At 30.9% G+C, this 21,306-nt stretch overlaps 2 protein-coding genes across 4 annotated transcripts; both read right to left on the bottom strand.

Moving 5' to 3' along the window:
* Window positions 1-954: 954 nt before the first annotated feature.
* LOC8281234 (MACPF domain-containing protein CAD1) lies at window positions 955-21,031 on the bottom strand. 3 transcript variants are annotated; one of them, XM_048380016.1, is made up of 8 exons: window positions 21,020-21,031; window positions 4,979-5,239; window positions 3,847-4,085; window positions 3,573-3,768; window positions 3,400-3,477; window positions 2,982-3,165; window positions 2,713-2,876; window positions 955-1,924 (listed from the first exon to the last, which is right to left on the bottom strand). In XM_048380016.1, exons 2-8 carry the CDS (start codon window positions 5,213-5,215, stop codon window positions 1,292-1,294), a joined length of 1,731 nt encoding a protein of 576 aa, XP_048235973.1. In that variant the 5' UTR covers window positions 5,216-5,239; window positions 21,020-21,031; the 3' UTR covers window positions 955-1,291. The 3 variants fall into 3 exon arrangements, with proteins under 3 accessions (XP_048235973.1, XP_015583128.2, XP_015583127.2); XM_015727642.2 differs by lacking the exon at window positions 21,020-21,031 and adding an exon at window positions 4,191-4,346 and having other exon boundaries at window positions 4,979-5,112; XM_015727641.3 differs by lacking the exon at window positions 21,020-21,031 and having other exon boundaries at window positions 4,979-5,775.
* On the bottom strand, window positions 13,238-17,203 carry LOC8281233 (serine/threonine-protein kinase STY13). Its single transcript, XM_002532819.4, has 6 exons — window positions 16,345-17,203; window positions 15,916-16,048; window positions 15,603-15,798; window positions 14,843-14,967; window positions 14,081-14,239; window positions 13,238-13,874 (listed from the first exon to the last, which is right to left on the bottom strand). The coding sequence occupies exons 1-6, from the start codon at window positions 16,545-16,547 to the stop codon at window positions 13,587-13,589; spliced, it is 1,104 nt and encodes a 367-aa protein (XP_002532865.2). The 5' UTR covers window positions 16,548-17,203; the 3' UTR covers window positions 13,238-13,586.
* Window positions 21,032-21,306: the final 275 nt, after the last annotated feature.

Raw genomic sequence — 21,306 nt, 5'->3', positions numbered from 1 at the left:
TATTTAGATAATATTTAGATAAATTTTTTTTTCTATAAAGGGTAGGCTTGAAATAAATAAGGTAAAAATTCATTACTTTTATTTGGAAATAAGTGACTTCTTATATAAAAAATATTCAAAATATATTAAACTTGCTTTCAAAAATTTCTGAAAATTTAATTATAATTCTAAAAATATAAAAAACTATTTTCTATTTTCATTTTAAAATAATAACATAAGTAAATACGAAATTCTATTTTCTGTTTTCATCTAATTTTTTTTTTAAAAAAAAACTGACATAATTTTTCTACAAGTAAAGATGGGCTGTTCCAAGAAACATGGTCTCTATTCTTCGTTTTCATCCCATAAAACAACTCTTTTAGCCTCCTCACTCCCTTTACCATAATAATAAGTAGCAAAAGTATTATCCATCGTACCGTGGAAAACAAGACTTGAGTAGCAAAAGAAAAGGGAAAGACCTCAATGGTAATCTAAGAAACAAAATTCATACAGAGCTGGAGACAAATTCCACTTCAAACCCATAAATTTACCAACTTAGGTAAACAACAATCCAATAAAGAATTAACTTTCGGAACGATTATATGTCTGAGTTGTCTATGTAGAACATTTTTCTTTAAAATATTAATGAGGATGATGGAGGAGGAGGTGGTAATGGTGAGTTATTAATAGATGTTGATAAACATGGGATTTCAATTATTTTGGTACCCATTTAGAAATAACATGATTAGGTGGTGGTAATTGTTTTATAAGAAAGAAATGGTAGATGGAGAAAAGGGAAAAGAGAAAAAAAGGTGAAGAAAGTAAAAGTGTTTAGGTGGGCTCTTCTCATAATTTGATGCAGTTTTTCTAATTATATAATTTAATTATTTCACTTTAATAGCTTGAAAGAAGATTTGAGGGATAAAATCCGAATAAATTGGTCCTTGAGTCTAAAATTCAGGGGGGAAGTTGGCATTTTAGAGAAAAAGAATTCTGAGTATATTTATAAATATATGGACAAGCACATTGAGAATTAAGAGGCAACCCTACATTCCTTCCCATCACTTAACAACTTGCTCTACAAAAATTCACAGCTTCGTTCAAAAAGAAAAACCATAAACAGAATTGTCCTCTGAGACTGGGAGAAGCCCTAACTCTAAAAAGCACCTTAGATACACATCCCCATCCAATATATCCCACCAGCCCATGTTGTTCCTTATGGTTTGTATGGAGCAACTCCATACGCATCAAGCACACAGCTTCTATGATGCACCCTATCACATTATCACACAAACTATATTCAACTGTCAGCTTAATAATTCAGCAAAGAATACTTTACTCTCAAAACAATTTTTCCTTTCTCCACTCCAAGCTTTCCCCCAGTGACCAACCAATGACCTGGAGGATCTTGTGGCCCTTTGGTCATCTCAGACATATCCACAAATCTTGCCAATTTCTTGCCTACAGTATTTTCTATGGAACTCGAACTTGAGTCACCAGAGTTGGTATTATTTGCAGAATAGACTTTCTTTAATTTGTCATTTGGGGCATGATCCCATAGAGATCTTCGTATAGTGCAGCCAGGTAGCCTTGAATACAAAAGTTTCATATATAAGACGTTTCTTGACCCAAAATCCCACACTCCAAGCTGAGCTCCTGTTACTATGTAGACCCCGGAGAGATCACCTATGAAGCTTTCAGGGTCCTCAATTGGTGCCGTGCTTACATGAGAGAAATTCTTCCATTTCACTGGCTCAAACCATCGACTGTCCTGCTCCTCAGGTCCCTGCCACTTAGGAGCTCCAATTGCAGCATGGATGTCCCAATATGGAAGAAGGATTTTTGGAAGAGATGCTAAATGTTGAATATGAATACTTAGCCGATTTTGCTTGGCTCCTTCCATGGATAATCGCATGCCCGTAACAGGTTTGCGTCCTACTGATATCTGCATCAAATAATACACCAAAATCAAACAGAAGTTTCAAAAAGGTTTACAAGTTACCTTGATAAGCTAGCTTAGGTTACTTGATGTATACAGCAAACACTTGGAACTGAAGAATCATGAGCCTTTTTATGAGCATGTATACTGAGTAGAACGTTGTTGAATAGTTAAACTTAGAAGTAATATATAAATCTAGAAAGTAAAACACTACCACTAATTTCAGATTCTACATCAAATGCACGGGCATAATTTTGATTTCAGCTGAGATAATGAAATGCCCAAACAATGATACAGATTGGACTAACTGGCCATTAAATTATCATAGAATTCCAAAAGTAAGCCCTTCATAGAAAATCTCACAAGCAATTATAGTTTTTGATGGGGGTCCATCTCCTGGATAATAAAATGTAAAAACTAAAGAGAGATGGATAAAGAGGGAATAAAAAGTTCTGTTTGTTATCCTTATGTTTGCTGATTTGGTCCTACACTATTACTATTTTGGTATTGTAAGCACATCTATTTCGTCTAGAAGTGTCAGTTGAAAGAAGAAGCAAGAGCAGAGACTGCAGAGTAACTTTTTTTGCAAAAAATGAGATAGCCCAGGAAGGAATGCTTCTCACTGGACTCACTACGCTTACTCCAGGCCCTAGGACCTGAACCATAATTGCACATAATGAGCATTTAGGTATACAACTTATTGTTCAAATGGTGTTCTTTTATACTGTTGAGCAGCTATATATCTTTCACTTAAGCGCTAAGAACATCAGAAAAGGCCACAAAAGAATGCCTACCTGCTCCTGGCTGACATAAAGCTTTGCCCCCATCATGCTAAATTGTAAAGATGGGCAAACAGGTTCCTTTCTTTGGCGACCAGGAATATTTTCTTGTACAGGAGCCCAAACTCGAGGAATCTGAAACTCCAGAAAATATCTAAGCTCTTCAATCTGAGGCTTGTCTGTGCACAATTGTCATGAATTTTAGGATAAAAAATTACTGCTTTAAGATTAGTTATGCAGCATGTAAGGGAATATAAACTAAGCAGTGATCTATTGATTCTTACATTCAAGGTATAGACCAATTGCACGAGTCAGATGCTCCTTTCCAGGTGTCCCATTGAGGAGATCTGTAATAGGAGAAAAAGTCATCTCAATGACATCTGGAGAGGCTTTTACGGTTCTTGCCCAGCGGGTGTAATTTTGTTCCAAATCATCTCCTCCTGTTCTCCGGAAAATGACTGTGACGTCCTGCACCAGTAAATGATTTTAAGAAAATGTTATATAATTAAGGCTTCATGTTTATTCATCGGAACAAGGTCCAGAAAGTCAGCAATTAATGTTACAAATAGGTATCCTACTTTAATTCATAAAAATAACACCACAGCAGTGTCAAAAGAATCAACAAAGAGAAAAACAATATCATCAAAACCAAAAAAGTGAAGCGTTGATTCTAAAAGTAGAAATTCAGTGGCTCGTACATACTTCTTTTCCAGTAAGATATGGAGCACTTGTGGGTTGTGGATATATCCCTTGGCTGTTAAATATACCAGAATCACCACTCTGCAAGAATTAAGGATAACCTAAGCCAACAGCTCAAATGAAGTGAAAGAGCATTAATGGAGAAAAAGAAATAAAGAAAACATTCTGGAACTAGCCTTATCCTTGGGTCTCATAGGACCTGAACTAGTATGACTCTCTGTGTCACAGAATCTCTGATTTCCTATATCCTGAACATAGTTTTTAATCTCCATGGTTGATAAGGGGGATGACTGATGTTGTTTAACGTATATCATATCCTTACCACCAATAGTTACAGAAGTGATAACATGTGTTCCAAAATTTTCAATGAATCTGTCAAAAAGAGAGTCAAAATTAAGGACAACTAGAGTTTTGAAGGTATTATGCCAGTACTTATTTTCAAATCCATACCTTGCTAAGGATGAAGGATCCCAACTAGTTGGGACAGCCCGTTTAACATGCTCCTGCAACACTAATGGGGATTTCATAAGCTGGACCTTGGCAAGCGGAATATAAAATCCATCCAGTGAGAGAGTCTTTGTAGTTGAAGCATCAATATGCTTTGAACCAGTAAAGCTAAATGCAGAATTGAAGCTACCGAGGGGACAATGGCCAGGTACATTAGCCTTGTGATTAAAGTACTCCACCATCTGCAGTGATCCATCACCAGAAGTAAACTAAAATAACTCTACGTAATGCAATTGTAACAGCACATATATCGTTGTTATTTATTTATATTACAAACAACTTGAGACCTGTCAAGTAACAATGCTGGTGCATGAAATTATGTTTTCAGCTTTCCACATCAATCAATCTCGAATATTCCTAATACTCTATGATTAAAATTGCAAGCCTCCAGCCTTTGGCAAGACGCAGTCTAAATGATCAAACAGAAGGACTTGCTGCATGTTCTACAGCATAACAATTAGCAAGTGAGAACTACCCAAGAAAATAATGAAATAAGAAGGCACAAGCATATCTAATGATTCAAGCACATCAAATTGCAGGAGAAATACAAGGGACAAGTTAAATTCCCTTTCAGCAATGCAATTCAAAATGTAAAAGCAAGGTAAAGCAATGAAAACAAACCAACTTAGCCTAGTTTTGGCATGTTGAGTGGATAGAAAATCAAGTATGACTGTAGTTTGTGCTTGTTCCAAGTTCGAATGTTCTACATTAAGCACGATTAGCTAAATGTATCAAGCGTCAAGCTCAAGAACCTGCAGATGCTTGACTGAGCCCGTTCATCAATTGTAGTTATGTATATGTTCAAAACAGACACCTTTGAACGTCTAAAGATTAAACTCTATATAAAGAACAAAGAATCTTCATCTTCCATTAAAATACATCCTCTCACATTTAATCCTAAAATGAACATCTAGGACACTATTTCAGGCACCAAATCCGCAAAACACATTACCATAACTGAGCCACAAAAGAAAAATTAAAAACCCAGATTAAACGAGCCATAAGAAAAAACATAAAAAACAAGACGATAGATAAGAACATATATAGAATGGAATAGGTAACAAGCGTATCATACCTCAAAAAAGGTACAAACACCATAACTCTGTCTACCCTGAGAATCAAGAGACTTATTGATATCTCTTGAAATATTAGGCAACTCAATCTCATCATACAAATAAAGATTCCTAGTATGCTCCTCATCAATCTGGACAACTCTAGACCCAGTTACTCCTTTACAATACAACAACCTCGTATCAAAGTTCACATCAAATCCTCTTCCTAATGCCTGCACTGAATTCATTGCTGTATGCATAGCCGCCGCATTTCCAATTGCATTCTCTCCCATTTTCTCATCACCCAACAGAAGAAAAAGAAATTCCAAACTTTCCAAATTCCCTAAATTTACTTCTTCATTTGCAAATTCTTTTTCAATTGGATAAATTGTTCATACTTTATTTTCTCCCAAACATGAAGAGAGCCCAATACATTAGCATCTTATAATATCAAAACCCATATCTCAAAATCACATCTTTCTCCGTAAAAACAGAGATAGAGTTAACTGTTAAAAATGAAAAGGTCTTCGAGGAAGATTCTTGAATCGGAAATCGATGACAAGAAGAAAGAGAAGAAGAAGAAGAAGGAGAAGCTGAATTTGGGAAAAAGCAGTAGTTAGATTATAGACTCCGCTGCATCTTTCTCTAGATCTTGAATCGAATTGAAGATTATCCTTTTTTCTACTTTTTGCTTTTCTCAATTGGTAAAATAGTTTGTTTTGTTTCTAAACTCTTGAGTCTACTGTTTTTACTTTTATTTTATTTTTGTTTTTGTTATGAAGGCATTGACTTGGAGTCTTTATTACGTATATTTTTGTTGAGGGGGTATTCTATAAAGAGGAAACGCGAAGAATTAAAGGATGTTAGCGTGTTGGTTTGGCTTAGAAACTGACCATTGAATTCTTTAGGATTGTGACGTGTAGATTTGTAGTCTCATCCAACGGTAATGAAATAGGTCAAAGGTGGAAGGAAGGAAAAAGGAAAGCAATGGGACTCGCCCTTCAAGATATCCACTGTGTTTTCAAGTTTTCTGGTAAAGTCTACTCACTACCCACTAGCCACACTTTTATATAATATAATGAAGTTTTAAATTCTAAACCCATTGTTCCAAATTAAATAATTATTTTCATTATCAAAGTTCAAATTTAAATATTATATCTTTGATATTATTAATAATTTAAAAATAGTAACGTATTTTTAGAGTATGTAAATCACTACTTTGATTTTTTCTTTTTTCAAATCCTTAACTTAAGCTTGTTTAGGCTGGAAATCCATAAAGTTGTGGTTATAGCGTATAGAAAGGCGTATTTTAAATTTATTTCATTATATTTATTATAATATTTTATGATAGTAAATTTATTTTTTTTAAAGTTAGATAAATAATTATTTTAGTCATTATTTTTTCACTTTCTATTTTTATACGTGTTAATATAATCATTACTTATTTATATCCTATAAATATATGTAATCAATTAAATTATAAACTTAAAGGTATAATTAATTGAGTATGTTATTAGAAAAATATGTAGTTATTAAATTGAAGGATTTAAGTTATAACTTACAAAATATGAATATGCAAATATGAAATAATCTTGTAATGGAAAAGTTAATGGAGGAGTGAATTAATATTTTATTTCAAACTAAAGAGTTAGTAAAATAAATTGAAACACTAACTAGTGGAATATGATAATTATTAGAAGAAAAATCACTATTATCGTTTTCTGTTTCAATCAATTAGAATATACTTTCATTCTTTTATTAACTTAACAGCAAAACTAATACATATACTATTACAATTTATAAGGGGTTTAGTATATATAGTATTAAGTTGATGAATATTTTTGTTTTATCCTATTGGGTCTATTTAGTTTCTATATTTTTATTTTTGATTGTATTATTAAAATTTCATAAAAATTTTATTTATTCTATTGAGCCCTTAATAAAATAAACAAACCTTTATTAAAATGAAATTGAAGAATTTAAGAATTTAAAAATACATTACATCTACTATTTAAAATAAAGTCCTATTTTATATATATTTGTGTCATTATTTTTATTTTAACACATATAATTTTTTTTATGTATAACTATTTTGAGATATATTTATATTAATATGTACTTTTTATATTAATTGTATAATTGATTTATTAATTAATAAATTATTTTAGTAATTAAATAATAATTATAATCTTAAAAATATATATTATTTATATCTTTAATATTAAATAATTAATAATTAATTTTTAATTATATAATAATTTATAGTCCTAAAAACAACATTTTAGTTTTAATTTGATCATATATAATTAACAAGTTAAATATAAAATTTCTTTGATGTATTTTTATTTTTGACATATGCATAATACATTATGCTCATGTACATCTTCATGTTTATTATATAATTAATATATTAGTGAATGATTCTTTTTAATTAAATAATAGTTTTAATTTTATGAAATAGCATATTAATTATATTTATAATATTAAATTTATAAAATTAATAAATTAATAAATGAATAGTTCTATAATCATTTTCATATTATTATATAAATAAAATATTAAAAATCAAATAATTAATATAATATTAATTTAATATATTTTAAGTATTATGATTATTATTATCAATATAGTTAAAAATTATAAAATATTAATTTTTTTATTAATAAAAGCTTATTTTATATTATGATTTATAATTTAAAATAATAATAATTATTATATAACTTGTGGATAAATGAATAATTATATTAAATTTTTTACATAAGCGTACCTCTGCTATGTATTAATTTACTAAATTATATATTTTATAGCCAAAAGCTTTTACTTATGTTAATACGTTACTTTTTTTTTTAACTATCTTAAACGTTACTTATTCCTGATAGGCTGGGACTTTTTCGATCTTTTGTATTCTTTGTTGTGCTTAACCATTTTTAGTGCATAGGGTTTTTCTACTACCAAATTGCACAAGCTAAACAGTATTAAGTTTTTGTTTAAGGAAAAAATTAAAGCAAAATTCAAGTTATTGTTTCCTGGATAGTCTTTAAAATTAAAAAAAATAATTTTTTATTGGCAATGTAGGTTTCTCATTTCAGGTGTTTATAATATGATAAGTTGTTCCATTACAAATTAATTATGACAACTCAATAATGGGTTTTCAAGAACTACAAATAACTTTGGATTTTTTTTTTTTCAGATTTGGAGAGTATGGAATGACTAATGAATTACAAGTGTATTGTACCGCATTGATCTTTAAAGCCCTTATGCTTTTTGCCGGTTTATTTCCGACCCATTCCGGTGTCTGCGGAGACGAGAGTAGGACAGCTAAATGAGATGTGGCTGCTTCAGCGCAAGAGGCTCTGAGTCTGGAAATGAAAGAATAGGGCGAGGAAAAAGAGGGAAAGCCACTAAATTGAAGACTTCACTCGCTCGCTCTAACCCTCGTTTAGTAGACAGCGATAGAGCAATCAAATTACAATAAAACATCTATAAAATAATAACCTTGAGGCCAGAAAAAATTATTATCTTATAGATGTTATTATTTTATCGATAAATTAATATTTTATTATTTTAGAGAATAGTTAATATTTTATACATCATTTTTTATTAAATTTATATAAAATTAATGAAGAAATTAAAGAATTTAGAAATGATCTTTGATATTTTATATGCATGATGGACGATGGTACATTGTATCAGAGCTAATATTGGGAATAATGTGGTCTAAAATGCAATGCATACATGTACATATATTAGAATATAAGGTGTTTCAAGTGCACAATAAAATATTTATAAATAGAAATATACACTTTAATTTCATATATCAAAATATAAAAATTTATATATATATCTTCTCCATGGCTTCGCATTTGAAAGGTGTAAAAAAATCTACATTAACAGATGAGGTGTGAAAAATATTATGTGAGTATAAAAATGAGCATCCCTCTTCAAGTAAAAAAGATTTGCAACAATGGGTGCAACAAAAGTTTGGCCTCTCCCTCAACCAAGAAACAATATCAAATACTCTCAAAAGGTCAGCAAAATATTTATCAAAAGAGATAACAAATAGCAATGTTAAAAGGCACAGATCAACCAAATAGCCGAATTAGAAAATGTATTGTATGAGTGGTTTCTCCAATATTAAGAGAAAATGAATATAACCGGAGAAATGATTCAAACTAAAGCAAAAAAGTTTCTACATAAAATATATGGTGATGCAGATCCAGACTTTAACTTATTAAGTTGTTGGCTAGAGCGGTTCAAGATGAGACATGGGATTAAGTCTTATAGAAAGTTTGGTGAAAGTGGTTCAATTGTCATGGAGAATATTGAAAATGCTTTACTTAAAATTCAAGCTAAATTGGACAAGGTTCATTGGAATGATATTTATAATATGGATGAAACGTGATTATTTTATCATTTGCAAGGTGATCATTTACTAACTACAAAGCAATTAAAAGGACGAAAAAAGGACAAGGAAAGACTTATTGTTGCTGTTTATTGCAATGGGAATGGTTCAGATAAAGTACCTTTGTGGATTATTAGTAAGTTTGTTAATCCTAGATGCTTTAAAAATGTGAATATTGGCAATCTTAATGGTCATTATCGAGCCAACAAGAAAGCATGAATAACTGGATTACTTTTTTAAGAATTTGTTCGTTAGTATGACACTAGAATAACCGGTAGAAATGTATTGCTTATCATATACAATTCTCCAGCCCATCCAAGGTCATCGAAGCCTTGAAAAATATTGAATTATTCTTTTTGCCTCCAAATACAACATCAAAAATTCAAACCATGTGATGGTGGAATTATTCGAAGACTTAAGGTTTATTATCAGCATCATTTTTATTCTAGCATTTTGGAAGGCTATGAGATGGAAGCAATAAATCCTGAAAAAAATAATATGCTAGATGCTATCAATTTTATTAATGTTGCTTGGAATATTGATGTGAAGACAACAACTATTGCAAATTGTTTCAAACATTACAAAATTCAATCCGATGAAGGTATATGCCTCTAGAATAAGAAATTTGTGATGGTGAAGAGATTCATGGACTTGAAGAAGTTATTTCTAATCTGCACTATAGAAATGTCATAAACATTGAGCAGATTTTGAATTATCCTAGTGAAAATGAAGCTTTAATAGAATCACCAACAGATAAAGAAATTATTGAAGGAGTAATGGGTGTGCCAACTAATGACGATCAAGATCTAGATAATAGTAATGTTTTACCCCATGTTTCTCCAAAAGAGACTCTTCTGGTAAAGACCTTGAAAAATTATTTGTTTCAACATGAGAAAAATATACCATATGTGGTCTACGCTTTGCAAAAAGTTAAAGATGAAATTGAATTTAGTTTGCTTGCAAAGAAGAAATAATTGACTATATGTACATATTTTAGGAAAAAATAAAATTTAAAAATAGAATTTATCTAGAAAGTGTTTTATTTTATGAATTTACAGTATATATAATTTTCATATATATTTAATGAATTATTATTTTATATTTTCAATGGATTTTAAGAAATTTTTTAAAAATTATTATCTTATAAATTTAACGAAATTATTATTTTATCCCATTGACCCAAGTTGGGACCGAAAAGAATTATTATTTAATCAAGATTATTAATTTATTGAATATTAATTTATCGAGGTTCTACTATATAATAAAGAAAAAGATAGCTTAGCTGAATTCTTTTCCTTCATGACATTAAAAAATTAAACCGTTTCTTTTTCTCTTTGTAATAAACAGGAAAGAAGGATAGTTAACATAATAATTATTAGTAGAATGCAATTCAATAGAATGGCATGATTAATGAGTTTTGGCTCAGTAGTACTAATCTTAATTAATTGAAAAAAGTAAAATGAGAAAAACTTGAAAGGGCAGGAGGTTTTCAAATGAATTGGCTCTGTAGTTTGGCATGTGTAGGGCTGGGTGTACCACTGGGCTAGGCGTAGAAGTTCAGCACTCTTCTTGTTCAATCATTTATCTTCTACCTATAGACACAGTAGGAGTAGATGGATAAAGTAATGGATCTCTCCCATTACACGACGCTGTGTAATAGTGACGACCCTCTAATCTGATAACTCATTTAAGACCGTACAATTGCCATACTGATACACACAAGCATCTCCCCACTAACAGCAGCAAGGCATGTCATTGCACACATGCACCCATTTCAGAGGTATGGCATGGCAATTTCACCTCACAAATACATATATTATATAGATATATATAGAACAGGCAAGGAAGACATTTTGCTGAAGCATGGTTCCAATTTTCTCAGCAGAAACCTTGTCAGCTGCCAGCCTGCGGGGGACACTAGTGGGACTGCACCTTTTGTCCTTCATAGCTCACTATAGATATATATTATAGTAGCAGTCAAGATGGAACTGCGAGGATTAACCAAAGTATGCATAATGTAAATTTAGACACCCACTGACCTTTTGCTTTCTTTAGCGGAAAAGAATGAAGAAATAAAATAAGAGATGAAAGTAGCAGTAAGTGCACCATTTAAATTTAAAAATTAGCCCCCCATCTTTGTAATCAGCAACTTTTTGTCAACTTGGATATCTTTTCCATTCATTATTGAAAAGTGAATGCAGGGGTATATTGGTGGGAATTATGTTTTGCTGTAAGCTGGTGAAATGAATTTTCTAGTCCAATCCCATTCAAATTTCCTGGTTAAGTTCCCCTGTAGCTTTCCCCATCTCCCGTGTCCAGACCAGTTTTTTTCTTTTTCTTTTTTTTCCTTGAACATCATTTCCTTACTAGTTTAAGACCGTTCTATCTCTCAGTTGAGAATTACATGCTTAGGCGCCCTACATAGTAAATGTGCTGCATTCTACAGTGACTTTATTTTTATTTTACTTTCGCTACAAGATGAGAAACAGCCTTTTTATCTAAAAATTTTATCCAAGAATACTCGGGACTGACGAGGCAAAACCAGTAAAATGCCTTCCTTGGTGATGTTCTTTTGGAGACTTGGACTTGTTCTCTCCTCTCCTCTCCCATCCCATTTTACTTGTTAAATTACTCGCACAATATAATACAAATACAACTTATATAATTTGCTATACCAAGTCAAAGTTTATATGATGTTTATTTTTAATAGGAGGTCAATCTCTAGGTGCACTAAAGAGCCTTAAGGGATTCCTTGTGGTAATAATCACAGCAAGCTTTGAAATTTATGGAGGTTGTGCATTAAAGAGAATTGTTGTAATTGTAAAGATTTGTCGTCTTTGCATTGATGAAGTGAAGGCCCTGCCCACTCTTTATTGTGGACACATATGGACGGTGATGCTTTTAGGATTAGGATTATGAAACCAACTTGGCGATTCATTTATCTGGGCATATGGCACCATTCTCGTGTAGCTTAAGTTAATCCTAATCCCAACTATCAAAACACTTTCCAAAAAATTTCCACCCTACAGGGCAGTATACGATAAAAAATCGACTTCAGTCTTTCTTTTTCTTTTCCATTTGCATTAGCGTTAAAGAGGTCTCGCCTTAAATGTTACAAACTAAGCAGATAGTGAAGAAAAAGCCGATGGTAATTGCAATTTAGCTGTGAACCTTACAAGAACAGCAAGTTTCAGCCACCCACATACAAGTCCACGTTGTGGCGTGAACCCAGATCAGGTCTCATTTCATTAAAATTACCCACAACTCCATTGGCAAAGGACACAACAGAAAACGTCTGTCCCAAAGCCACGCATCCTTTAATTGCGTAGAAGGCAATATACAGGAAGCAATACGCCGAACAGAAGAGATATTCAATGCTCTTTTCACCATTTAAAGCGTCAAAAAAAATATTCAAAATATGTACTAAGTTGTGGAAAGGTTAATGTACAGGCAACCCAGTTTTTCTACTGGGTTGTTATCAGCCAATTTGCTGCCCATCAAAATTCAACAACAGCTGCGCACTCTAGTAGAAGCAATGCTGTATTTCGATCTGCATAGTTCCATATCACCATCCAAATAATTTCCTGGTAACAGCTACTATATAAGACATAAAAGCAAATTCAACTATGATATATATGTATAAGTACTTCTGTCCACAGCTTACTTAATCTTGTAAACAAAACAGAAGCATGCAAGTCATTAACTTGCATATCCGTACTACAACATACGGGAAATTAGCGAATACATGGCATAACTCTTTTCAGGCTAAATGGGGAACTTTTCTCTTATTACATGAATCCAATTTTCATTTCATCAGATGCCATGTGATAATGCACATTCAATAAGAGCTTAGCATGACCATTCAACACATTATGCAATATTACTAGTAAAGTGATTTCTTCACTACCAATTATAAAACTGAAAATAGAGTTCCAAGTTGCATCAGGGTTACTATCCGTGGAGTCTATAAATAAAAGATACAATATGGACATATCTCTAAATCCACGTATCTACTGTACAACAAGGTCAATTGAATGTAAATAGTCATCTACTCTTTTTATTTACTAGATAAGTTTCCTCATGAACATAATTTTTTTCAACATTTTCTTCCTTTCTTAACTGTCATCATCTAGTCAATTAACTAAATTCATCGAAAGTATATCTCTATGACAGCATATGTTTCTTGAGCTGCAACAAAAAGAAAATATTCCAAAAAGTTTACCCACTCATTAAGAGTTCCTAGCCCGTTTAGCAGTGAACAGTTGGCGAAGGAAAGCAAACTTCCCTCTTGCACGAGCAGAAAACTCGGACATGGTACCATTACTAGACGCTGCTGCCTCATGGGTACTAGATTCTGGCACTGATGTTGATGGTGGTGAGAGGGTGAAAAGGAATGCATTAAGCATGCGGATAATCTGGCTGAAGCTGGGCCTTAAGTTAGGATCTTCAACCCAACATGACTGAATGATAAATGCAAGATCAGGGGATGTGTCCTCAGGAAGACTGGGCCTCTCTTGCTGCATTCTCAATGACAACAAGTCGAGAGGTTAGCAACTATAGAATTTAGCTACAACAAAAGAATTCTTTAACAGCAAAACGGAGAGAGCACAAATTAAAAAACTGCATTGCGCCCAATGATCTTACCATCTGACAATTTTATACTAATTGGCTGGAAAATAAAAATATATCAGGACCAAGTGGTTATTTTATTTTCAGTTTTCACCTTAAAAGCAGCTGCATAAGCGGCCTGCAAATTTGACATGCCTTCAAATGGTAAGCGATTGGTCAGCAACTCCCATAAGACAATACCAAAGCTGTAGACATCAACCTTGTTATTGTAATGTTTCTTCTCCCCCTGCCGCAATGTCACTGTGCTGTACAACTGCAAAGCCATTGTCAATATAAGAGCCAATGATGCAGCTAAAAAAACAAAAGGTGTACCTTACAGAATGAAAAAAAATTAAAATTGATGAAAAACAGTGCTCAAATTAAATTAGACCACCGAGCAATTTAACACTCGCAACTCAATTGAAATTAAAGGACATCAATATTGCAACTCTGTTACCAAGTTAGTTCCTTGATGTGTTGTGCCAGCACAAAAGATGAGGCGCGTGGTCTCATTAGGCAAAAAATAACAGAATAGATAAATCAACTGAATGGCAAATAAGAAAAGAAAAATACACAAGTTTTCAAAAGTAAAACTTTGGCAAAGAACTTGTCCATTCAGTTTCCCACAAGGACTACCAAAGCATAAACCAAATGATGACATCTTGCCAAAATAGAAGAGGAAAAGGACCATTTGGCAAAATATTCTGTCAGTTAACAGATATTAATTCCTATTTGTTCACAAGTTGCATGGTTGACATGGCTTTTGAACCATAACATTTCTAGAGATGTATCTAACGCACCATAGACATCTTGCATCACTCACATCAGATCATATCAAGCCAGGAGAATCAAACTATGCAAGCAAGAAGGCACAAACCTCAGGAGCCATCCAGCGGTAAGTCCCAGTTTCTGCAGTCATCATCTCTGTCACGGTTTCTTCTCTTGCAAGACCAAAATCTGCAAGCTTCACAGACTTCTGATTTGCCGTAAGCAACAGATTATCTGCATTAACAGGTAAGCTTTTTAGATATCATTGGTGAAAGCATTAGAGACATAATTGTCAAATACATAGGATGCCTTACAACATCCAGGAAATTGAATTTAGTCTCTTTATCAATAGCAGTGATTTAATCAAATGTACACTGTATGCAAATTATTACTTCCCAGCCAGACTCAAACAGCAAAGAAGTATATATTTAGACAGGAACTTAATTTATCTGTGTTAATGATTTATTAGATTATGCATACAATAACATAACAATTGCACAAGTATGACCTATTTGCCAAGAATTATCAGTATTAGATCCAGTTAACTTCAGTGACTATGCAGTCGCAGAGTCATATGCAAAGTCAGAGGTCTGCAAATAGGCTCTCTTTGATGAGAGTGAAGAGGTAGACAGAGGTTAAAAGTCTATAAATCTTTGGTGGCAGAGATGGGGGTAGTCAGTTGGGCCCACAACCCATCTGTGCCCAAGTGATCTCCCTCACCTGCATATTCCAATCCCCCTAGCTTGAAGTATTGATCCACCACGTATTGTCCCCTCATAAGAACCAGCTAAACCAAAAGTATAAACTTTGGATTTGAACACGATAAAGACTAAAAGAATAGAAATTTCATCAGCATGTTCTACAAGTACCTGGTTTAAGATCTCTGTGTATAATCCCATTAGCATGCAGACAGTCCATAGCTCGAGCAATATCAAGGGCGAAATTTAAGGCCAGGCGAAGGTCTGGTTGGTTTGGTCTAATACCAATCAAATACTTACGAAGAGACATCCCTGGTAAAAGCTCAGTTACTATCACCATAAGTGGCTCCTTGCAAGCTCCAATAAACTGCAAAGCCAAGACATGTTTAGTATGCCAAGTTAAAAAAAAGAATGAACCGATGACAAGAAGCAATTATCCAATAGCAATAATCAAGTGTCAGACAGTTACTTGCACCAGACTCACCTTGACAAGATTGTCATGTTTAACACGAGACATCATGTTAACTTCACGAGCAAAACGATTCTCCAATGCAGCTCTTTCTTCACAAGTGCTCCCTCGGTTAAGTACTTTAACAGCAACGATTCGATCACCATACCTGGAAAAATTAATTCGACTACGCCTATATAACAAGGAAATACTAGCTGCCAGAAATATTGCGAACAACTGCACATTTTATTCAATAGAACAGGATCTAGTAATAATAGTTTATAACACGACTAAACTTAATTTTAAAGAAGAAAAGAAAAATTAATATATACAATATAGTTTTACATGCCAATGAGGTCCAAGAATCTCAATCGTAAATCCAATAGGCGTTCATATTACAACAATATTTACCTTAAATTTTAAGTGTTAAAAGAATTTATAAAAAAAAAAAAAGACACTACTAACCTTCCCTGATAAACTTTGCCATGGGCTCCTTCGCCAATTTTGGAGCCGATAAATAATAATTTAGGGTCGACGAGAAGATTTTCATCGATTGATAGTTGATGCGGCGCCGTTAAGGAACCGTTTTGAGTGATTACTGTTTGTACCTCAACGGACTGCTCTTCATTTTCTCTTCCTCTGTTGCTGTTGTCGCTGCTGCAACTCATGTTGCAAACAAACTCGCACCTTCAAATTATACATGAATTCCTCATTTCTTTTTTTCTTTTTCCTTTCCTTTCTTTTTGTGTCTATATTTCCACGATCAAAATCATTTTCTCTACAAGGTCAACTAATAATCAATCAGTCAGCATTTTCCTTTAATTTTCTACTCCTAAATACTACAAAAGCCTTTGCTTTCGGTATAAAATTACTCGCCGATTAATCTGACTATAATTTGAAATGAATAGACAAAGCTTTTCCTTCACTGAAGAAACTTTGTCAGAATTTCGCTTCAGCTGAAAGCCTTCGATGAAGTTTATCAAACACGAAACCCTAAAAAGATGAAGCAAAAGCACCTACTTACAGTCGACGCTAAAAATAATAAATATATATAAAATAATTTCAAAACACTGAAGCTCGAAAACGACGTCCTGATCGTTTAAGCTTATATTTATATAATTAACTCTTATCCTTTTGTTTCTTTCCTTTTCTTTTGGAGATTACTGGAGGTAGGTGCTCCGTCGAAGATATTCCGGCAAGGGTTTTAAAAATGGTGGAGAAAAAAATTAAATGTGAGGAAAAAGGAAAAGGAAAAGAGAGGAGAAAAGAAGAGAGGAAGTGCAGTGATGTTTTAATGTGAAGGGCCAATGAGAAAATACCACGTGGAGAGCACACAGAGATATGGAGCTTTATATATATTATATACAGGGGGGTTTGTGTTCCCTGGCATCAGCGATTTGGACGTTGTTGGTGGAGGATGCTTTTGGATGGAGCAGTCACGTAGCGACAAACATCTTTTACTAGCACAAGCTTAGCTCGGCTTGGCTCGGCTTAATTCGGTTTTTTATAAAGTCTGTCTCTTTCAAAGTTCAATTCGCATTTGCCTCGTGCCGATTAAGAAGCGACTTTTCTTTGAAGTCCTATTACGAATTAGGTTTCATATAAATTTTTGTAAGATCCGTGCATATCTAAGCATTGGATGACAAAAACATCCAACCTATTGGGTACTCTTTCTCAACTTACTTTGATTGCAATAACACTTTATCCATTTATAAATTAGTAATTCTACACGGTCTATTCTTTTTTTTTTATTTTTTATCCATTCGATGTATTATTTAATATTTTTATAAAATTATTTTTTAATATATAAAATTAAAAATAATTTTATAGAAATGTTATATATCATTGCAAGTTATGAAGAGATGAGATTAAAAAAAGTACAATATTTAGCATTTTCTCCTATAAATAGGATGAGTGTGGCTAACATCATGCTTGACAAAGATAAAAAAATAAATATTTTTTATTTTTAAATAATTAAATATATTTCACACATAAATATACATATAAAATATTATTCAAACTTCTTTGAAAATAATTATTGTGGTTCCAAATAAATAAGTAATAAATATACTCTTCTCTATAAATAATATTATAAAATAATTTTTAATTTTGTATAATTTTTAATTTTTAATAATAAAATATAATATATACTGTTGTAAATCCTATTTAACTTAAATCTAACTCACTCTTATAAACTTTAATATCATATTATTATTTTTAACTATATAAAATAATCGTTTGGTATGGAGCAAGTAAAGAAATGAAGTAGCACTTCCGAAAAGTATAAATTTTAGTTGTATTTGGATTGCATAATAAAAAGAAAAACTTTCTTACAGGTAAATAAATTAACTTTCTTTATGTAGAGGAAGTAACTTACTTGGGAGGACTAGGTAATTAAAACTTTCTTAGTTAAGTAGACTTTAATTGACTAAAACACCCTCGCTTAAATATTTTATAAAAGCTAATACTAATTTCATTATGAGTGCTATTGTCTTTTAAAATGTACAATAAAGTAATAAAAATTTCTATTTTTTAGAAACTAAAATTATATATCAAGCACTTTTAAGGATTGTTTGATTTAGCTTATCAATGCAGCTGGTAGCTAGTAGCTAATAGCTTATGTCTGATAAATTAAACTGTTTGACAAAATTTTATTAGCAGTTGTTGTTAGCATATTAAATGACCATCGAAGTTATAATTTATCGTTAAATATATTTTATTTTATTATATTATATTAATAATATAAATTAATAAAAATAACTTATAATAATTAAAAATTTATAATTAATGTTATTTAGCTTAATTATAGTTATTATTAAAAATATTTATAGAAATTACTTTAAAAAGTAAAAATTTAAATTTAAATTCTGCTAATAAAAGTTTATAATTTCAAATACTATAATTATAAATATTATAATTATTTGACTAGTAAAAATAATTTCAAGATTATAATTATTTATTATATAATATAAAATTTAATTATATGAAACTAATTTAAAGTAAGTTATTATTAATAAGTTTTAATGAAGATTATAGTGTCTAAATAAATAAACAAATCAAATCAGTTATCAACTGATAAAAGAAATTTCTAAAACAAAACTGATATAATCAGCAACTGATTAGGACTAAATTAACTATCAGCTATTATTTTTTAAATTTTTAGCAAACGTTTTAATATAGCTGTTGAATGAGAAATTATAATCAGCTACATCAAACTTCTAAATCATATATTTTTTTAGTTTGTAGTTTCTAAAACATAATATTTTAAAATTTTAACTTTTTACAAGTCCATTTCTTAAAATTATTTATGTGAAATAAGACATATAATCAATTTGAGATAATAGAAATTTGAAAGCTATAAAAAAGAAGAAGTAAAAGATAACATTAATTGCTCATTGAAATACTTTAGAAGCACACCTATTATTAATGAGATTAAAAAAAATCCAAGCTCTAGTTGAGCTGGATTTCTAAGTATAGTTGATCAAAATTTCTTTGCTATTATGATATGTCGGATATTATCTTGATTAGTCTTCTTCTTCTTCTTCTTCAGGGTTCAATAATTTCCACAACCAGTGGGAACAGAAAGAAAAAAAAAAAGATTATTAAAGATTTTATTTAAAAAAAAAAAAAAGAGAAGAAGAAAAGGAAATGGTGAATTGTCAGAAATTTGATGACCAAGTGATAAAGCTTTTCCCATTGGCTCAAAAGAAAAGTGAAAGTGATCTATTGAAGCTTTCTCCATTAATGAAAAGGAAAGGATACCACCACTTCTTTGGAAGATGCACTCATTCTGACACGTGGCTAAATATAATGGGACGAAAGAGAGAAGACAAGTTATGTTGGGCACAGATTGTCCCATCGTCTCTTGTTCTCGTAAGAGCTAATTCCGATGGTGGGGTTTGTGGGCCCGTCCTTTCCATCACGTTCCTATTGGACCTAAATGGGCTGCAGCTTCTGATATTATATTATTATATTCGGACGATCCGTATGAACGACCTTACTACATGCTGCCCTACCCTAAAGATATCCTGTTCCATCCTTTCAACTATAGCAATGAAAATCATCACAAGAAAACCGTGCCACCTGTTTTCTTAGTTTTTTGATAAAGAAAATTCTTTATAGATAATTAGTATATACTTATTAATTTTATATTAGTCAGTTAATATTCAACTAAAAAATACTTATATTATTTTTTATTTTTTATTTGTTATGACATATAAATTAAATCTAAATAATTTTTTTTCTATAAATATAAAGACAGTCTTATTTTAATTTTTATGCTTTGTTTGATATATAATTCATTAATCTAATTTTTTAAAACTATATTTTTAAAAATATTAAATTTTAAGAAATTTACTTTTTGAAAATTAGAAATAATTTTTTTTGTTATATAATTTAATTTCTCATAAGACATAAATGTATTCGACTCTTCAAATGTCTTAAAATATAATAATATCATAATAAATATAAATTCGTATATATCATAAAAATTCAATAAATATTTTTTATTGAAAATAAACTTTAAATCCATTAATAATCTCAATTTCTTCTCTATACTTATTCCATATCAAATGACTCACTATTTAAATTGAGAAAGCATATAAACTAAGCCAATAGAAGCATGATTATTTTATAAGCTGAAATCAACCAAAAATATAGATAATAAAATAGGTCTTTTTAATTAAAAGTTGAACTAAATAAATGAAAGGACCAAATATAAAATCAAATAAGATATCTAATATTTTCTTTTAAGTCTAATTACAAAATAAATCTTAAGCTTTAAATTCTCTTTAATAAATTTAGCTCTTAGTTCCGGAATTTCATATGCGATATCATACTTTATTATTTTTTTCAAATATAATATTCAAGTGATTTCAATTTGAAGTTTTATTTTTAATATTTTCTTACGTATAACTAGAGCCTTAAACTAATAAGTATTGAGAAGCCAATGACGATGACTTATCTTTAAATTATATTTTATATTTATTATACTAATAAAATTTAATTAATTAAAAAAATACTTAAAATATTTTAAATTATTATTATACTTTAAAATATAAGAAATCTATAACCACAAGAATAAACAATTAAAAAAATTTCATTTCAAACCTCACCCTTTTGATTCTTTTTTTTTCAAGACTCAAATTGCATATGTTTTACCGCTCCTTGCACCATCTTTTTCATTGAATTAGTCTCAATATCAACACATAACGATTAAAGTCACAACAATTTTAATATTTATATTAGTGTTAATATAGTTACAATAAATAAAAATCTTTATTCAGTATGAGAAACTAATATAATTTAAAGTATCATTATATATCAAAAAATAAATTTAGAATCTAATATATTAATATTTGAATCTCTTCTAAATTATTATTATTATTTTTTTAAACTTACAAGTCCCACTGCTTCATTTGTAAAACC

Source organism: Ricinus communis, chromosome 10, assembly GCF_019578655.1.
Source record: "Ricinus communis isolate WT05 ecotype wild-type chromosome 10, ASM1957865v1, whole genome shotgun sequence".
Taxonomy (NCBI): Eukaryota; Viridiplantae; Streptophyta; class Magnoliopsida; order Malpighiales; family Euphorbiaceae; genus Ricinus; species Ricinus communis.
The sequence above is the reverse complement of the archived record's forward strand: the minus strand, read 5'-3'. Positions and strand labels throughout refer to the sequence as shown.

What these genes read in the sequence shown, in the direction of transcription:
- LOC8281233 (XM_002532819.4), bottom strand. Translation starts at nt 16,547, where the DNA reads ATGAGTTGCAGCAGCGACAACAGCAACAGAGGAAGAGAAAATGAAGAG. An exon ending in GGCAAAGTTTATCAGGGAAG is followed by an intron (nt 16,049 to 16,344) that starts GTTAGTAGTGTC and finishes TAATTTTTCCAG; the next exon opens with GTATGGTGATCGAATCGTTG. An exon ending in CTTATGCAGCTGCTTTTAAG is followed by an intron (nt 13,875 to 14,080) that starts GTGAAAACTGAA and finishes TTGAGAATGCAG; the next exon opens with CAAGAGAGGCCCAGTCTTCC.
- LOC8281234 (XM_015727641.3), bottom strand. Translation starts at nt 5,248, where the DNA reads ATGGGAGAGAATGCAATTGGAAATGCGGCGGCTATGCATACAGCAATG. An exon ending in GATCCTTCATCCTTAGCAAG is followed by an intron (nt 3,769 to 3,846) that starts GTATGGATTTGA and finishes TCTTTTTGACAG; the next exon opens with ATTCATTGAAAATTTTGGAA. An exon ending in TTTATGTCAGCCAGGAGCAG is followed by an intron (nt 1,925 to 2,712) that starts GTAGGCATTCTT and finishes TATTTGATGCAG; the next exon opens with ATATCAGTAGGACGCAAACC.